At 36.3% G+C, this 19,031-nt stretch overlaps 1 protein-coding gene across 1 annotated transcript in view; it reads right to left on the minus strand.

The window, feature by feature from the left end:
• Nucleotides 1–19,031, minus strand: part of MKLN1 (muskelin 1) — a 275,940-nt gene that overhangs the window by 236,337 nt on the left and 20,572 nt on the right. Inside the window, exon 3 of the mRNA XM_016148735.2 lies at nucleotides 17,601–17,668. Within this exon, the coding sequence (XP_016004221.1) occupies nucleotides 17,601–17,608 (8 nt within the window). The 5' untranslated portion in view covers nucleotides 17,609–17,668. The remainder of the gene's footprint in view (nucleotides 1–17,600; nucleotides 17,669–19,031) is intronic.

Raw genomic sequence — 19,031 nt, forward strand, 5'->3', positions numbered from 1 at the left:
TGGTCCCTCTAGTCTACTCACTATTCCTCTAACACTCCCTGTACTTTTCCACCTTTGGGCATGGCCTCAAGCTGTTCTTCTCAACAGGAATAGCTTCTTCCTTTTGCTCTACAAACCCAAACCTGCTCATTCTTTTTGTAAATTTTGTATTGTTTAATTACACAAAATAATTCATGACTACATTCTGTTTGGAGAAATATTCAAACAATATAGAAGTATATGTATAGTAAAAACTGAAAGTTCCCATTAATTTGAGCCCTCCGCACTGCATGCCGACTGTATTCCCCTCCTCTCAGTTTGCTAGGTACCCTTCCAATCCTTTCTCTCTGCATTTAATATACATATACAGTGTTTGTTTATTTCTTATTTTAGGTAAGTGGGGTTAAACTATGCACTCTGTTCTGTGGCTAGCTTCCTCCTATCAAAGACCTATATTAAATTTCCTCTCTCCCCTAAAGCCTGCCTTACTGCTTCAGCATCCAATGCTTCCTCCCCCTTTACCCTGCCTTGAACTTCTAACTCTTGATATCTATGGTAGTTTATTGGCTTCTGATCTATCTCTTTCCAGTGTTGGGTTGTTTAACATTTCTATATGTTAGTGTCATATCACTGGAATGTGAAATCCTTGAGGGCAGGAACTTTATCTTTTGTGGTGTTTAGAACTGTGTTCTGCGCAGAGTAGGTACTCAAAACTATTTTATTGGGTTAGGTGAATTTCAAATTCCCCATTTCCAGATTAAGGTGGAAAAGCACTATTGCTTAAATGGAGGGAAAAATTAAAATGTACTATAATGAATTACTTCAGGGTTTTCACAGCCTCTCTTAAGAATTCTCCTAATCTGTTCTACCACATCTAATTCTCCCAATCTATAGATGGGCGGATTTCTGCACAAAAACTGAGAAGTGCAGCAACTTTGTAGGAAGTCTCAGCCGCCTTGCAAAACCTCTCTTCTCTAACCTCTCAGACCAAGGACAGCTCCACCAGTTAAAAACCCTCAGAGATGAAAACTTTCTCAAAGTGAAGAGAAGTTGACAGTGTAGACCAATGGGGAAAAGGGTTGTGAGGGAAATGCAGACTATTCAAAGAAAATACACTCTTTCAGACTTTTTCAATCTAAAATCTCAACTCTCACTGAACCACTTCTCCCATGAAATTCACCACTGGCATAACAGCCACAGCAAGTCAAAGAGCCTTTCACTTTTCCTGTAAAAACTGCAAAGTCGGACTTGACGTGTCTTTTTAAAAATGCGATTTTCTCAGATCATAGAGAAGGCAAAACAACCAATGTAGCATACCTTTTTTAAAAATTGTATTTTATTCGTTTCAAGTATACAGTACATTGGTTAGCCAATATAACATATCTTGTGTTTTATTTTAAATGCTGACTCTTGAACAAGTTACTTAATATGTCTATGCCTGAGTTTCTTTATCTATCTCTAAAATGGGCATAACAGCAGTGCCTACTTTTTTGGATTCTGAGCTTTAAATTGAGATAATCAAGTGTAGTGTGTAGCAAAGTCTAGCTCAAAGTTCTCAAAGATGCTAGCTATGATGAGGATGAGCATCTCATGGCTTCTCACGTCTATGTCAGGACCTGGAAGGATTTTCCACGTGAGACTTTAGTCAAAGAAGGCAGACAAGAAAGAACACTGTTGAACACTATCATAAACGTTGTGAGTGATATTTCTTAGCAAATTCTATTTAATTCTTTCAATCTCATTATAATGAAGTTGCTTAGAATCTTTACTAAACTATTACTTAAAATAAATGGGTGATTAAATGGAAAATGTCTTTGTTAGAAATTTCCTCTGAAATAGTATTAGTCATAACTGGATTTTATGTTCCTTTTGACATCTTACATGTCTTCTATTAATAGTCTCAATTCTTAAGGCCAAATAACCAATTGTAAGAATAGAATTTAGTATTTAATAACTAAGGGTTTTGTTTTTTCTAAAAAGTTGCTGTTGGTTCCAAAAGTTGGGTCCCTAAATCCTTCAACTGAGTCCATTAATCAAAACAGATAAAATTATTTTAGTTAAGGACCAATTACTTAGAATGCTACAGATAACCAAAATCACTAAGATACTTCAAATTGCTGATTTTAGGTTCTCTAATAGTTATCGAGACACTGCAAACATACTGAAACAATGGACTGGTTAATTCAGACACAAAGACGCACAGCATCAATTGATTGAGAGCTTCAGGTTGACTTACTCAGTTATTCAACTATCTACATCATTGGGACGATGGCTATATAATAAATTAACTTAGGCTACCTTGATCATAGGCGTGTTCACTAATGTACAGGATAAGGGCATAGGATTTGAGGTCAGAAGGATGAGGGTTTAAATTCCAACTTGGTAGCTTCCTTGGTCAGTGAACTCGGGCAAACTGTTTAACCTCTCAAAGCCTCAGTTTTCTCACCCTTAAAATGTGAGTAGCATGTATTTTGCTGGCCCATAAGGATAAAATAATAAATATATATAAAGAGCTTAATTAACAATAAGTAGACTTTGGATTATTTCTTTTGTCTTTTTATAACCATTTCAGTTTTTAACCCACGACAATAAATAAGTAAATACAAAAATATAACAGATGATGATAAGCACTGTGGAGACATTTAGAGTGGGAACCCTAAATACCTACCAGTGGGGGAAGGGGTAGCAAAAATAAGAAAAACTAGAAGGAGATGTGGATAAGGTGGCTTAGCCTCAGTCCATAAACATAAACATGGTCAAGAGGCATAGGGCAAGTTGTATTCTTTCAGCCTTCCTTGTTTCATGATTGTGACCATCATAAATTGAGGACATAGCCTAAAATTAGAGACGCAAGTGGAGGAGAAGGAGGAGGTCAGGAATGAGGAGGTGGGGAAACTGAGACTTGCGGGACTCATGAGCTATCGGGCCAGCCATTGATGTCAGAGGCCCTCGGTCCTAAAGGCAGGTTCCATTGGCCTGGAAATTCACATTTCCCATTGATACCCGACAATGCAGTACAGAGGCCAAGTTGAGTTGTAGAAGTAGTTTCTTCTGAGTATTAAAAAAGATTATGATTTTAAAAGTAAAATAACCACATTATAGAAAGGATATAACCTGGACATAGAAAATCTAAAAGATTTAGAAAAAAATAAGCCACTTATAATCCCATCATCTTAATGTGTTTAATACCAGCATTTGGGTTAATTTCCTCCTAGCTTTGCTTTTTTTTTTTTTTGGTGTAGTTAAAGAAATTATACGTGTATACAATTGTGGATCCTGTGCTTTTAAATGTCACACTGTCTCACAAGCATTTTCTCTGTTGCTAATCAGCTTTTCATAACTATCCTTCTAACAGTGAATAATATGTTATTAAATAACCGAACGGTAATTTACTTAATTTAACTATCTCCTTATATTGTTAGATGTTTAAAACCTTTCCAGTTTCTTGATATATAAATATTGCATCAATATACATTTTCCTGAATATTTTATCTTCCATATTTTAGATTATCTTCTTAGAATTGATTTTACGAATTTTTAAAACATAAAATGTTCCAGGACATCAACATTTTATGACTCTTTGTATTTACTGCCAAATTTCTTTTCAAAGGGACTATATCAATGCGCAGTTTCAATAATGGCATGCGAGAGTAACAAACCTCACTGCACCCTTAAAAACATTGGATTATTGTATTATCAAGTGTTTTTTTTTTTTTTTTTTTTTTTTTTTACTCTTCAGTTTCCAGGCTGTGAGTTGTCAGATAGTGGTAAGCACAGTGGCGAACAGCAAAGAGGAGAGAGGGTCGGTGGTCGCTGTTTTTTTGGGGGGATAATCAGGAAAGGACTTTCTAGACGGAGGCATTCGAGTAACGGCTGAAGGAAGTGAGGGAGTAAGGCATGAGAATTATCTAAAGAAAGAGAGTTTCAGGCAGAGAAAACCACAAGAAAGGCCCTAAGGCAGGTGCATGTTGGGCAGTCTTGGAGGAACAGAAAAAGGACCAGTGTGCCTCCTGTCCGTTGAAAAGAGGAGGGCCTGGAAGGAGAGGAGATCAAAGGTGAAGCGGGCAGCCAGGACATGTAAGGCTTTATTGGCCATCGTAAGGATTTTTATTTTATTTTCAGTAGGATGGGAAGGCATTAAAGGGTTTTGGAAGAAGAGGAGTCAGAATTGACTTGTGTTTTCTATGATTGGCTGATGTGTTCAGAATAGACTAAATATGCCCCCAAACCAAACTTAGCATCTTTTTCAGCAAACCTCCTACGTTCTCAGCATCTCTGTTCTCTGACTCATCAATGCTCAAAACCTTAGTCATCTTTTGCATCTCAAAACCAATTGTCACCATGCCCTGTCAATTCTCCCTCCAAAATATCCCTCTGTATCTGCCTTCTCTATCCATTCCCATTGCCCAAACACTGCAGTTAACAGTTTTCTAACTGATCTCCCAACCTCGGTTTCTCTCACCACTCAAATCACTCAGTGCCAGTCAGCAATCACATTAGCAAAGTTGACCATTCATGGGTCTGTTCTTTAACTTTGCTGCACTCCCCCACTTCCACCAATGAGGTTCAAATTCCTCAGGATGAAATTCGAGTCCAGCTCTACCACAATCTGATTCTAATCTAGGGGTCAAAACTTATCTCCCGTTATTATTCAGAATTAATCGTGCCTTCCTGTCTAACGAGTTTCGCTGAACCAGCTCTGCACTTTCTTACCCTTGACCTTTGCTTACATTGTGTCCCCTTCCATGCACCTTTCCTTCTACCTCACCCAGAAATCCTATCCATACTTGTAGGGTCACCCCAAACATCCCTTTCTTCATGAAAGTCATCCTCAATCTCCACGGCTGGAGTTATGCTTATTTCCTTCTGTGTTCCCATAAGTTCTACTCCATTACTGACACGTTCTATACCATGTTATACCCTAGTTTTGTGAATATGTTTCTTTCCTTCTAAGTAATAACTTCCTCAAGGATTCCCATCTTATCCTATGGCATTTATTACAATGCCTTGAACATAGTAGGCATCCAATAAATGTTTGTGGAACCTAAATTCCCCAAGGCCTCGTTGCTAATTCATTGCGGAAACACAACTAGAGTTCAAGTTGCCTGATTCCTAACTCTATCTACTTTTCCCAATACCACTCATTCTGACTTCTTTCTATGGTTCATTGTCGTCTCATTTGAAGTACATCTGAAACCGCTAAGGAATTTTAAGGAAGAATGACTAAACAAAAAACAAATGCTGAAATTTATTTTCCATGTAGCTATTTAAGCCAAAGCGAACTTCATTTAGGGGCACTAAAATTTTGACTATGAATTAAAAGTAAAAATAATATGGCACATACATATCTAGAAACTTTCTGGCTTCTTAGAGTTCGGTTTTTGAGCTGCGCTTAATCTTTTAGGAGATAACTTTGCCATGTTTCTTGGTATTCTGTAAATTTGTAGTCTGAAAGAAAAAAAACAGAAAAAAGTGTGTGGGATTTTGCTTAACAGCTGTCAGCAACATTTCTAGCCTTTAAGAATACAAGAGGGTTTAAGCATTTGGGATGACACCCTGAGGCAAAGCATAAGTCCCAATTATCCCAATTCTCCTCATTTGGAAAAATAGCTCGAGGGACATGTGTTCGAAAGTAGGCTTTTCCTTTGGTATTTGAAATTAAATAAGTAATTTATAATCATGATACATGTTATACGCATGTATATATAAAGTGAAAAATAAGTAATTTGTAGTATTTAAAAATAGTAATAACTAGCATTAATATGCACATATGAGAATTCTTTGTGAGTAATGACACTGACGCCTTAGGCAGATATGACTGTTAAAATATATATTTGGAGAGTTGTTTAAGGCAGTGGGGGAAGAAAGGAAATAGAATGATTCTTTCTCTCCTTCAGTTTTGCCTTTTCTTTATTACAACTTGGAAGAGGGCAGCATTGCATGAAGAATGTCCCACTGAGGTTTTTCACAAATTCAAATGAAATGGGATGAAATCAAAGCCTTACACTTTACAGGGGGGAAAAAAAGGGACGAAACCGAAGCACATTCATCTCACTCTGCTCCATCTCACTCTGAGTGTTACAGCAGCGACCGACCGACCTGTGGATGTGACGTGAAGTGTAATATCATAGCAATGAAAGCAACTCCTGAAGTAGTTTCATCAGACTTATGTCTTTGGCAAGTAAGCCTCAAACCATTACAAAGAGTTAGTACTTAAGAAACTTTCCCATAGGCAATTTCTCCTAACTACAACCTAAATTCTACCTTACAGAATGACATGGATGATTTTTCTTGTGTTCTACAATGGAAATATGAAAACAGCTTTTAGTCATAGCTAATGATCACAACCATTTGTGTATCACATGGTTTATATTTCTGGGCCACGGGGAGATAGCACAGAGTAATGGGTAAGAATTTGGGCTTGAAAACAGACAGATTTATGGTTAAGCCACAGGTATATGATCACAGGCAATTTACTTAAGTTCTCTAAGCCTCAATTTCTTCACCCATAATGTGGGGATGATAATGCCATCCAGCTGATCAAATTACTGTGAAGAATAGTCTAGAACAAGTGCTGCCCAATAGAAATATAATACAAGCTGCAAATGTGAGTCACATATGTAATTTAAAATTTTCTAGTAGCCCCGTTAAGTAAAAAGAAACAGGTAAAATTAATTTTAGTAATGTATTTTACATAACTTAACATATCCAAAATATCACTTCAACATGTAAAAATATTAGTGACATGTTCTACATTCCTTTTTTGTACTAAGTCTTTGAAATCCAATGTGTACTTTATACATATGGTTTGTTTCAACTCAGACTAACCACATTTCAAGCACATGTGGCCAGTGGCTACTGTATTGGAGAGTACTAGTCTAGAAAAAGGCTGTAAATCATTCAACATTATACTAGGCATGCAGCGAATGCTAAAAAGTTGGGGCTTCTATTATTATCATCAATATTATTCTTAGAGAATTGTGTAATCTTCTCAAAGCCTTTGCTTCTCCAGTCTGGTTCTATGGAGCTCTTGCAGGTACCTGGAGAAATTGGGTTGCTCAAGCTTGGGCCCTCCAATTACTTCAAGGGCAACTTTCCCATGGTCACTCTCCATGTGACCATCCTATGGAAGGGGCCACAAAAAGTCAGATCTGCATGGAGAATATATCTACTTAGTGCCAATAACCTTCATGTACTGACACACTGAACCCCAAGAAGTAGACACCATCACTAATCTGCCAACTTCTCGTACAAATAGGACAGGATAGGGCATTTGCTAAAGAAACCACTTGCTCCTATATTTATCCCCTTACAAGGAGCAAGGTGCTATGTAATATATTGTGCTCAAAAGTTGATTTGATAAGTTAAACATAGTTACTGTGTGACCAGCAATTTCAATTGGTATATCCAAGACCATTGGAAAACATGAGTTCACACAAAAACTTGTACTCTAAATGTACATAGCAGCATTATTCATAATAGCTAAGAAGTAAGAACAATTCAAATGTCTATCAACTGATGAATGGATAAACAAAATGTGATATATGCATACGATGGATTATTATTCAGTTATAAAAAAGAATGGCAGGTTGGTCCGTATGACATCCATAGATGAACGTCAAAAACATTACGCTAAGTGGAAGAAGCTAGTCACAAAAGGCCACATAGTGCATGATTGCATTTATATGAGTTGTCCACACTGGGCAAATCCATAAAGACAGAAAATAGATTCGTGGTTTCCAGGAGCTAAGGGGAGGGGAGAATTGAGAGTGAATGCTAATAGGTAGGAGTTTCTTTCTGGGGTGATGAAAGAGTTCTGGAATTGGATAATGGCAATGAATGTACAACATTGTGAATATACGAAACCACTGAATTTTTTTTTAAGTTGGTTTGTTTTCCCAGGGAAGCATGGTCAGATACACAAGTACTGCCAGGGCCCCAAAATAGAGAAGTATTTGTCAGACTTTAAAAATAGATTACCCATGCCCAAACATTATTTGATAGGATATCGTCTTTAACCAAAGCATACATAATATCAAGTCTCTCTCTCCTTCCCATAAATTAAAACTGTTTTACATTTTAACATTAAGCTACTAAGAGGGCAAAAACCTCAAGGATACACGTGTGTATACACATATACATAAACATAAATGGACGTAAATGTGTTAGAATTTTCTGGAAGAATGTACCTGTCGTTCCCCTATCCAAGACTCTCCCACTGCTCCCATCTCACCCTGGGAACGGCCCCACACTCCTCCTGTGCCACCTGCCCACAGAGCGCAGCAGTTAAGGCACAGGCCAAACACAGCCAGACAGCCCATGGTAAAGTCCGGGTCTTACTACTCACTAGTTTTCTGACTTTAAGCAATTTTCCTAACTCTTCTGTGGTTCAGTTTCCCTTTACAATGGGGAAGAGAAGAGTGCCTGGGCTTACTGCAAGGATTAAGAGAGCTATTTTATACTAAGAGCTCAGAAGAATGCCTGGCTTGTATACAGTAGATACTTTATAAGTGTTTTCTAAATGAAAATAAATCATTAATTAAAACCCTGTCCCCACAGCTTGCCAACCTTGCTTGAGCATCCTTTTCCTCTTTCTGGAATGTTGTTTCCCCACAATGGCTCCTTCCCTCTTTCCTTCAGCACTTTGTTCAGCTACAGCCTCAGCAACCCTGATTACTCTTCCCACTTCCTTCCTTGCTTGTTTCTGTTTGTAGCATTTATTACTTTCCGATACACTAGATGATCATTTGCTTATGTATTTTGTTTGTGACTCATCAACTCCAGCCAGAAGGCAGAGATCTGATCTGTCTCTTTGCTCCTCAACCCTAAGCACGCAGGACAGTGGCTGCCACAGGGAAGACACCCCACCACGTTTTCTGAATGAACGAACGGCCCGTGGTTACTTCTGGGCAGTGGCACTGGAAATTGGGATGGGAGTGAGATGTACCTTTCACCTTAACCTTTTGCTCCATTTTATGTTTTACCATGTGCTTAATTAAGTTCTTTTCACAATAGTGAAAAGTGAGAAATAAAATGCTGGAACTCAAAGGGTATGTGAACCTGAGGGAGAAACGTACAGCATCAGACAGTAAGACTTCCTTCCAGCTTCCGTGACCAGTGGAGGATTCTAGAGGAAAGGCCTGCTTTAGACCTTACCTCTGGGAAAAAGTGGAATGACACTTCGGAAATGGCACACAGCCCTAGTCTTGAAGCACAGTGTGTACGCAGGGTAGCAGTAAGTCTTCAAAAGTCTTCTTTTATATTATGCAACGTGTGTCCTGAACCTATGGGCACAATGAGAAATTTTTCCATGGGAAAAAAACTGTTTCCAGGCACAGTAAACAGAAACGTCTGCATAGAGTTGTGTACGCACTCCCACCACCACAGCAGGGACAGGCAGGTGGCCGTGGTGCGTGGGAGTCCTTGGGCAGGGACAGACGGTCTGTGCCCGCGGCCTTCCTGGATAGAAGTGACCTTCCTCATTCACTATTGGGCCCTCTTAAAACTTGATAAAGATTATAAGATGCCAAATAAGAACACTGGACTTCATTTGAATGGTTCCGTAAACTTATCCCAATTATTTAGAGTAAAATTGCTGTAAGTTTCTTTGGGGTCCCCCCACCTCTCTGTTCAATATCTCCCTTTCCTTCCCCGTGCTTTACTACCTTTATTCTCACTTCTGTCAGGAGAAGAACACTGATGAGTCACTAGCCCCTTCTGATAATATATTATCCCTTCCACAAGTTTTCGCATTTACAGAACAGTCAATAGAAAAGAAATAATGATAATGATGTTGATAATGATAATAAGGATGATGATGGCAATGATAGCTGATGATAGCAGTTATTGTTTATTGAATATTTACTATGTTTCAGGTATTCTACTAAAAATTGATATAATTTATCATATTCGATCCTCCAGTAATCTGATGAGATAGATATTTTTATACCGATGTTATAGACGAGGAATGAAAAGTCATATAGTTAGCATGTGGCAGATGAGGGGTTTAGAAGAACTGTCTCTAAAAATTTTTGCTCCAAGGAATTCCATCATGATATTCAAATGAATGAATTTCTAAGGTGGAAACTTTGACCCTGTAGGAAAAGAGCTGGGGAGAATAAGACAATTGCAGCAACCCTCGGTAGCAATGAAATTGACCATCGAGGCTTGAAAACTTCAAAACAAACCACTGTGTCTATGACTGCCTGGGTCCAATCCTGACTGACACGCATGAGATTACCTGGGACAAATCACATAACCTCTCAGGGCTCAAGATTATTGTTAGAATTCAAGGAGATAGTGTCAATAGAATGCTTGCAAGAATGCGTGTGTGTGTGTGTGTGTGTGTGTGTGCATGTCATTCAGATGCTATATATTTTTATCACTATAAATCCTACTATTAGAATAATTTATTTCCAGCTTCCAAATAACAGAAGTGCTTTTTTACCTGATTTTATAACATAGTTGTTGATCTATTTTCTATAGGATTTTTTTGAAAAGGTAGTATAACAATAGAGTTTCAAAGGGAAACAATTTCCATTTCCTAACAAAACAATATTTTTATTTTTGTATATTGTCTTCAAGTTTTGCTAATTCTGAGATGCTACATAGACAGGACATTATATTGAATCATTTTGAATTTTTATCTCATTCTGTCACAAATTAGCTTTGTAACCACACAGATGTTATATAACTATCCTTTGCCTTAGTTTCTCAAAAATGATAAAATGAAGAGACAGGACCAGATAATTTTTAATATCTCTCTAGCTCTAACAGTCTATGACTTTTATATATAATCTACTTTTTTTTTTGCCTTCACAATATTCATATGGAATATATATGAGAAATGTTTGCAAAGTTAGTTACCTTTCTAAACCATGTCTGGCAAACACAGTTTCACATATAATGAGTTCTTCAAATGTAAGGTTATAATTTAAAACCCCAAGAATTTCAAAAGTAGCTATCAAATTACAAAAGAAGCTATGAAAATATCTTAATATGTTTATGATATACATGTTTGCAACTCAAGTACTACTAATTCCACACATTAATTATAAGTAATACATTTAGTTTGAGAAGCCATTCTAATTTTGTTGATATATAGTTATTAATTTATAATGTAAATACAAAAATGTCATATCAGCATAGCTTTTCCTATGTGGTTTCTTAATTATTAAAGTTTCTCTACAAGAAAATCAAGGAAGGAAAAGCAAAGGGACAAAAAGGATTGATACTACTTGGCAGAAACACATCAATGAAAATGTCTAAAACATCTATAACTATTAATGAAATGAAGCAGTCACTCCCCTACACTGCCACTCGGCATGTAACCTGCTCTAACCTTTCTTGAGGCTATTTGACAATACTAATCAAGAGTTTAAATATGTTCCTACCCTCTGGCCGGGTAATTTCACTTACAGGAATTTGTACTAAAGAAATAATAAGTATGCAAATGCTTAGTTGCAGTATTACATATAACTGTAAAGAATTGGCAATCATCAGATCGGTGTTAAATAACTGATCTTGCACACATATTCAATATATGTATATATGAATGCATATGCATTTATGATATTTATGTAATGTGTGTAGACATTTTTCCTGCCTCAGCCAGATCACTGCATAGATACTAAGGGTGCTTATTACTACTGAAGTAGTCACTGTTTCTAGGTGTCGATAGTGAACAGAGGAAGTAGGGAATGTATCTATCCATAAATACATGTATCATAAGCTTATATCACTAACTTCTAATTCAAATTCAGAACTACAGGATTTTTACCTAACTCTCTTTATCATCTATATTTCCTTCCTTCCATGTTGAGAATCTTGATTCTCAAAGACACAGAGCATGATAGAATTAGACTATCCCATAATTAATATTTGCTTTTCCCATATTCTCTAGAATAGCAATATCAACACTACCACCAACAACATGATTACCAAAACCTGTTTAAAGATGTTTTTGCAGTTATTTTTGCCTTTAGGGTATATTCTTCTAGAGATATATAGTCAAATTACTGTGTCTTAAAATTATTTAAAGAGTTGTCTATATGTCGTCGACTTGGTACACAACTAAGACTTTTTAAAAATTAGGAATTACATTTTTTAAAATTAACATTTTTATAATTATGTAAAATATTTACAAGACTCAAAAGTCAAATCTGTAAAACAAGGTATATTCAAAGTCTAGTTTCTATCACAATCCTTTCCACTTCATTCCTTCCCTCTCTTATAGGTAACTAATATTTTGTGATACTTATCCTTCCATTGTTTGTTCCTTAATATAAGCAACTAGATACACACACATATGTGTGCGTTTGTGTGTATTATGTGTTTATATAAAGTATGTAAGTATATATTTATAATTTTTCATATGTAAGTGGTAGCATCCTAGATTCACTTTTCTCCCCCTGCCTTTTTTACTTAAAATATATATCCTGGAGATCAACCCATATAACTATATCTAAATATTCCTAATTCTATTTTATAACTACAAAGAACTCCACTGTGTGGCTGTACCATACTTTGTTCAACCAGTCCTCTATTAATTAATATTTGGGTTGCTTCCAGTCTTTTGCTATTATAGTTTCTGCCCTATAGTTTTGAATTACATTTACGTATACTCATATGTTAGATATAAATTGATTTTTATTGTGCGGAACTGTATAAGATGAGCCTGGACGATCTTATCATACTAAATAGCAAAGGAACTATCAAAGAGTACTAGGGTCATGTCAAAAGAAGTCAGAAGTCAATGTTACCACAGGCCTAATAGGCATAATTTCAGCATTAATAAAAATAATAAGATGTATCAAATTATAATTTTTTAAATTAATGCATTCAAATGATAATTAAAGAACAAAAATGAAAGCAAAATAAGAAAAACCTGCTTGGCACATGCCAAAACATCAACTGAAGGACTAATGAGATTAAAATATCACAATTTTGCGATCCTTAATAGACTAATGAATCTAGGTAACATCGTAAAATAAGAGATTATTACACATTACTCACCTCCCAATGACAAAACACACAACTACCTGTGAAGCAGTCTTGCAAAAAAAAAAATCTGAATCTATAGATAGTTGTAGGAAACACAAAAGACAGAGGAACATGTTAAATTATACCATGGGGACACAATGAGAAAAATCCAGGTCGTGGGAAGTGTTACAGGACAAACAGCTTGTTTTCTTCAACAAATAAATTACAAGGAAAACCCATATACATTTACAGAGATTTAACAGACATATCAACCCATATCAGTGCTATAGATGAACCTTATTTGGGTCCTGCTTCAAACAAACTATAAATAGAAATAATAACATTTACAAGACAATTGAAAATTTGAACATGGACTGAATATTCTATGTTATTAAAGTATTGTTGTAATTAGTCTAGATGTGCTAATAGTTATGTTTTTAAAAGTCCTTAACTTTTAAAGATCCATCTCATCTAATATTTATGGATGAGATGATATAATTTTAAATTGCTTTAAAAAAAATGAGTGAGAAAGAGGAAGAGGCTATGGATGAGTTGGCCATCATGGGTACCTGGGGTTAATCATGCTCTCTATCTGCTTTTGTCTATGTTATAATTTTTTATAATAAATTATTAATATGCATTTATATACAATGAATCTTTCGGTGCATGTGTATAAACTCCCTTTATAAGGAAATGCAACAGAGTGTTAATGGTGATAATCTCTGGACAATAGAATTATGGGTGGTTTGGTGATTTTTATTTTCTTGTTTTACTATATATTCCATAATATACTGCACCTATATTCTTTACAATCAGGATAATCTTATTTAAAAAGAAAAATCTTTTATCTGTTTAACAACACCAGTTTCACAATTCAACTAGAATTCACTTCTGACACAGTGAATAAAATAACTTCGTATGCTTTAAATATAAGTAGGGAAAGCAAATTATTTAATATTTATTTAGTTTTGTGTAGGTACAGATAATATTTCATGAAATATAACTCTAGTAAAGTTTGAGGTTTGGAAATTCTGTCATTTAGTGTAATAGATAATCTTAAAATTATAGCTTAGGAGTAAACAGTTAATATTTTTCTCCTCCTTCTTACATAATACGAAACAACTGATCCAGTTTGGCATAAACTTTCTCCTCCAAAGTCACCTTTGTGCTGAAATTCAGCACCTCAGGTTTCAGTCAAGTAACTTGCAGATGAGAAAAGGTTTCTTAACACGATTTTCTTGTAATTTTACTATAGTGTTAGTTCCTGGCAACTTGGGAGACTCCTTTTTTCATAGTTAACTGGGTCGGGTGAATGTGTCTGTCTCCTACTTTCTAATATGCAGAGAAAACAAGCAGTTTAAATCACTCCTTTTGTATTGCTGAAATAAATGTACAGCCATGACAGTAGACATGATTAAAGAAAAGGATAGTTAATAAGTATTTTTTTAGCATATTAATAGTTAAGAGCAGTAACGAGGGGTTTGTCATTCAATTATGAGAAAACTTGTCCTTTAAGATCAGTAAAATTTTTAAAAATCGACTTATAAAAACAGTATGTTTTATAATTACATATAGATATATAATAATTATATCATCATTTGAATCTTCTATAGTCATATTATGGTCTATTCTTCACTTATTTTGAAATAAAGACATTTCATTTATCTAATTTTCCTTCTTCCCTTTGTTCACATGTAATTTTTTCCTAAAGAAACCATAGTCAGGTCTTGTTATGAAATATATTAACAGATTATCATTAAAGTAATATTTTATTCTGAATATAGACTTTAAAACAAAGATATTGACAGATATAGTTATTTATCTGGAAGTGAAATTTTCTGATTTAAAAAAATGACTAGAGGTAGATAATGTCGATTTGGGTCAATTTGTCCATTTGAATTCCATGGGTACTTCACATAAATTCAGTCTGCGTTTGCACTAAGTAGTTTTATAAACAATCACAACTATTTATCACAATAACCCTGCAAAATAGTTACGTTGGAGAGAGGTTAAGTTGCTTGCTCAGGGTCACACAGTAGTCTACTTGATTGCAAGTCTCGTGTTACCACTTTTAAGTTTATGAACATTGGTGATTGAGAGCATTTGTAGCAGTCCTTAGGTGCCTAGTAAACCTTGCACTAGAAAGCATGTTAAGTCAATTCAAAGGCTGTTCAGCTGTCTCATTGTAAAGGAAGGTTTCTCTGCCTCCTCGACTCACAAGATGTATAAGAGGTACAGTGTGCATCATGTTGCAGCAAAGATGGTGCCAGCTAAGATCAAGCATCTCTCATGAGGAAACTGACCAAGAGATAGCAAGGAGAAGGGAGAGGGCAATCTGTTCTTTACAGCAGCAAAGCAGAGCTAGCTTTTAGCCTTGATCTTTTAACACATTTAAGAAGGTTCAGACATCTTTAAACTTGGAAACAGTGTTTTGATTTGGTGACCAGCAAACTAAAGGCCAACCTGAGAAAGTTGATTCTTGACGTATTTCCAACAAGGGTCACTTGTTTCATCCCAGTGGACTCAAAGCTAAGAATTAAAAACCTCGACTTTAGTAAATTATATGTTTGAAATATTGAGAGTTCTAATTAGACATACATCCCAAATGCCAGTGGAGCCTACTCTATTCATTTACTCATAACTTCATGAAAAACTGATTGTTCAGGGTGTGGTTTTTTAAAAAAATAATTTACCTTCAGGCTGAGTTAAAGAATGGAATATGTGAGAAAAGAATTTTCCAGCTTTTGTTGACTCAGTGATGAAAAGGAAAATATGTTTATAAGAATATGGCTGCTTGGTAACTCAAAATAATTGATCTAAGAAACTTGATTTCACATGTTAAATGCCAAGTCCAATTATTAATTTCAAACATAAAATTTCAAAGCATACCCTTGTTCTTGCTTCTAATACTACAGAATCATTCTGATGTGCATCAACTGGGCATCAAATTATTAACTATTCCTATAAATTATGCTACAAGTTACTACTAGAAATATTTTTGTGTGCGTGGAGACATAAATATGCTTACACAAAACCTTGGAAGTGGACTTGAACTAAAGGATCTTAAAAATAAATAGGAACAACAAAAAGAAAACATGACTAACTCTTTTGCCACCATCAAAATAAATGTTTCCAAGGACTCAAAGCGAAGAAAACAAAAATCCATAAACACATATAATCAGTTGAATCTAGTAGATTCCCATATACGACAGAACCAATTCTGAAAAGCAAACAACCTCCCCCCCCCCAAAAAAAAAACCCCACCTGCTTTGAAGGAAAAAATGCCAAAGAACATTGACCTTTTCTGCCTCTCCTACCACAGAAATCCCAGCCTGCAGCTGATTTTAAAATTATCGAATCTTCAAAAATTATGGGGCATGAATGTCTTAAAAATGCAGTAGTTTCGATCATATAGGTCATGTCCACATTAGCTGAAGTAGTAACTACTGAGGGAAGAGTGTTCTGTTTCATTCATTTTAATAACCAATTTTTTCTTAGATTCGCCACAGAGTCAACTCAACTTAATTATTTAGGCACAATAATATTAGATTGAACTATTTTTCAATCCAAGACTTTTTATTACGGAGAGAAAGCTAGGGCAATTTAGGCAATTGTGTCCTTTCATTTCTCCTTTTCTGTATCTCCGTTAATGCTTATATATAAGGTATTGAATTTAACTTGTTTCATTCTTAATGTTTTAGATCTCACTGTCTTCTTTTAGAAAAATTTAAACGATTTTAAAAGGCTGCAGGGCAAGTGTTGATGGCTAGTTCCTATGAGTAACAAATCACTGTCCCTAGAGCCCAGACTGCTGACCTGGAGAACAAAAGGCCAAATTTTGGCTGCCCTGAAAAACACTGCATACACAGTAAGGCATTTTCTAGATTTTGCCCTACCTTTCCCAAAGCACTTCCATGGATACCCAAAATATACAACCTCTCCTTGTATCCACACACACATCATTTCTTTTTATCTGGATGCAATATTGCTAAAGAGCAAGGTCACTGAAAGAAAGCTGAACTTGGACTCAGAATCCAAATGTGAGTTCGTTCTAGCTCTTCAGGGCACCATTTAAAGGCAATTTAATGCCATGGGTAAGTGTGCCTGCTAAAACTAGAAGGCGTTGGTAGGTACAAACCCTGGTTTTTCCACTTTCTAGTTATGTAACTCTAAGCATCGTCTTTAAATCTTATGCCTCAGTTTTCTCATTTGTGAAATGGTGATGATATCAATAGTGACCTCATAGAATTGTGAAGATTAAATGTCTTAATAGGGCTTAGAACAGAGCCTCGGGTATCTTAAGCACTCAATAAATGTCAGCAATTATTATTACTAGCTACATGACCTTGGGGAACTCACCAACTTCTGCAAGACTCTATTTTATCTTGTGCACAAAAAGGGATCACAACCCCACATGGTCTTAAAAAGACCAAGTAAACTCATACAATGCATGCGGCCATCGTTTTAAAAACATGATCAAATATTAGACAACTTTTTCAACCAACTAGAATCAGTTCCTTTCTGTTCTGTGCTTCTGTAATACTTAAAACTCATACACACGCATGTAATACACACACACACACACACACACACACACTCGCTGTAGCACTTGTCACATTGTATCATAAGAATTTGCTTACCTGTCCATCTCCCCCACTAACGGTGCATCCTCTGATTCACCTCTGCACCCTCAGCACGTTGGACATACCTGGCACAGGACAGGTACTCAATAAATACGTGTTTAAATGAATATTGTCCAAACGACTGAGCAGGAATTCTCAAGGCTATTGCCAAGAATGATGGATTATCACTTTCTGCCAAGTGTTCTCAGTAGACCACCCAGAAATGTGCTTGTTTTTTCTCAGGCACAATGTGTTGAGATTCTATCATTTCAAATGCAGCTTGTGTGTTTGCATCCACTCATTCTTTTCCCTTAATAAATAATCGTTGAGCACGCATTGCATGTCATATCCTATCCTCGGCTCCATACCCAAACCCCAAACCCCAGGCAGTGGACCAGTGTCGGTCTGTGGCCTGTTAGGAACTGGGCCACAGAGCAGGAGGTGAGCAGTAGGCCAGTGAGCGAAGCTTCACCTGTATTTGCAGCTGCTCCCCAGCGCTAGCATCACCGCCTCAGCTCCACCTCAGATCATCAGGCATTAGCTTCTCATAAGGGCACTGGTCTCTGGTGCCAGAAAGGTTGGGGACCGCTGACACAGTATACCACAAGTGTCAAATGCCCAGGCTAATTTAATTCCCACATTCTATATTGGAAGAACCTATTTACTGCAGATTCATTTACAATTGGAGACAATAAGCTCCTTGGCTTGATGACTTTATTAGAGAGACAGAACCTCAGGGTGGGGACAAAATGGTTTTTTAGAAGTGGGAGAACTTATAGAATAATAATTAAGATCAGGGTTTTGAATGCTGACGTTCAAATCCTTGCCCTGCTTTGTATAAGGTGTAAGACCTTGGGCAAGATGTTTAACCCCTCTACACTTCATTTTTCTCATCCGTAAGATGGTGCTAATAAAATTAATAATTAAAGTAACGACCCACACTAATCATTATGCTACCTGCCATATTGTAAGCACTCATGTGTATTAGCTATTGTGATTAACCCAATCCTTCACCCTAGTGTTCAAACTTTCACCACAAATGTGGTCTGCAAATGAAACGTGGCTGCCCAGCTTCTGCTTGAAAACCACTAGGGTCAAGGGACTTGTAATCTCCAGCAGTTGTCCACTTGATTGCTAGGAAAATCTAATTGATCATAAATTCTAGTGGGTTGTAATATACATGCTTATGCCTGTCACTCACGGGTCCTTGATCTGTTACTTGGGATTACCCAGATGAAATCTCGTCTCTTTTCTGCGGGGTAGCCTAACTTCGGAAGGTAGCTACATGTGTTAGTTATCACCCTCCTCCTCACACCCCCACACACAATCTTAGGTCCTTTCATCATTTCTGATATGACACTGATTAGCAGATCCTTTATGATCCTTTTTACTATTCTCAAATGATCTTTTGTTTATTAGTTAGTGTCTCTCTTAAAGGCTGAAGATTGG

This window comes from Rousettus aegyptiacus, unplaced genomic scaffold (assembly GCF_014176215.1).
Source record: "Rousettus aegyptiacus isolate mRouAeg1 unplaced genomic scaffold, mRouAeg1.p scaffold_m13_p_13, whole genome shotgun sequence".
Lineage (NCBI taxonomy): Eukaryota > Metazoa > Chordata > Mammalia > Chiroptera > Pteropodidae > Rousettus > Rousettus aegyptiacus.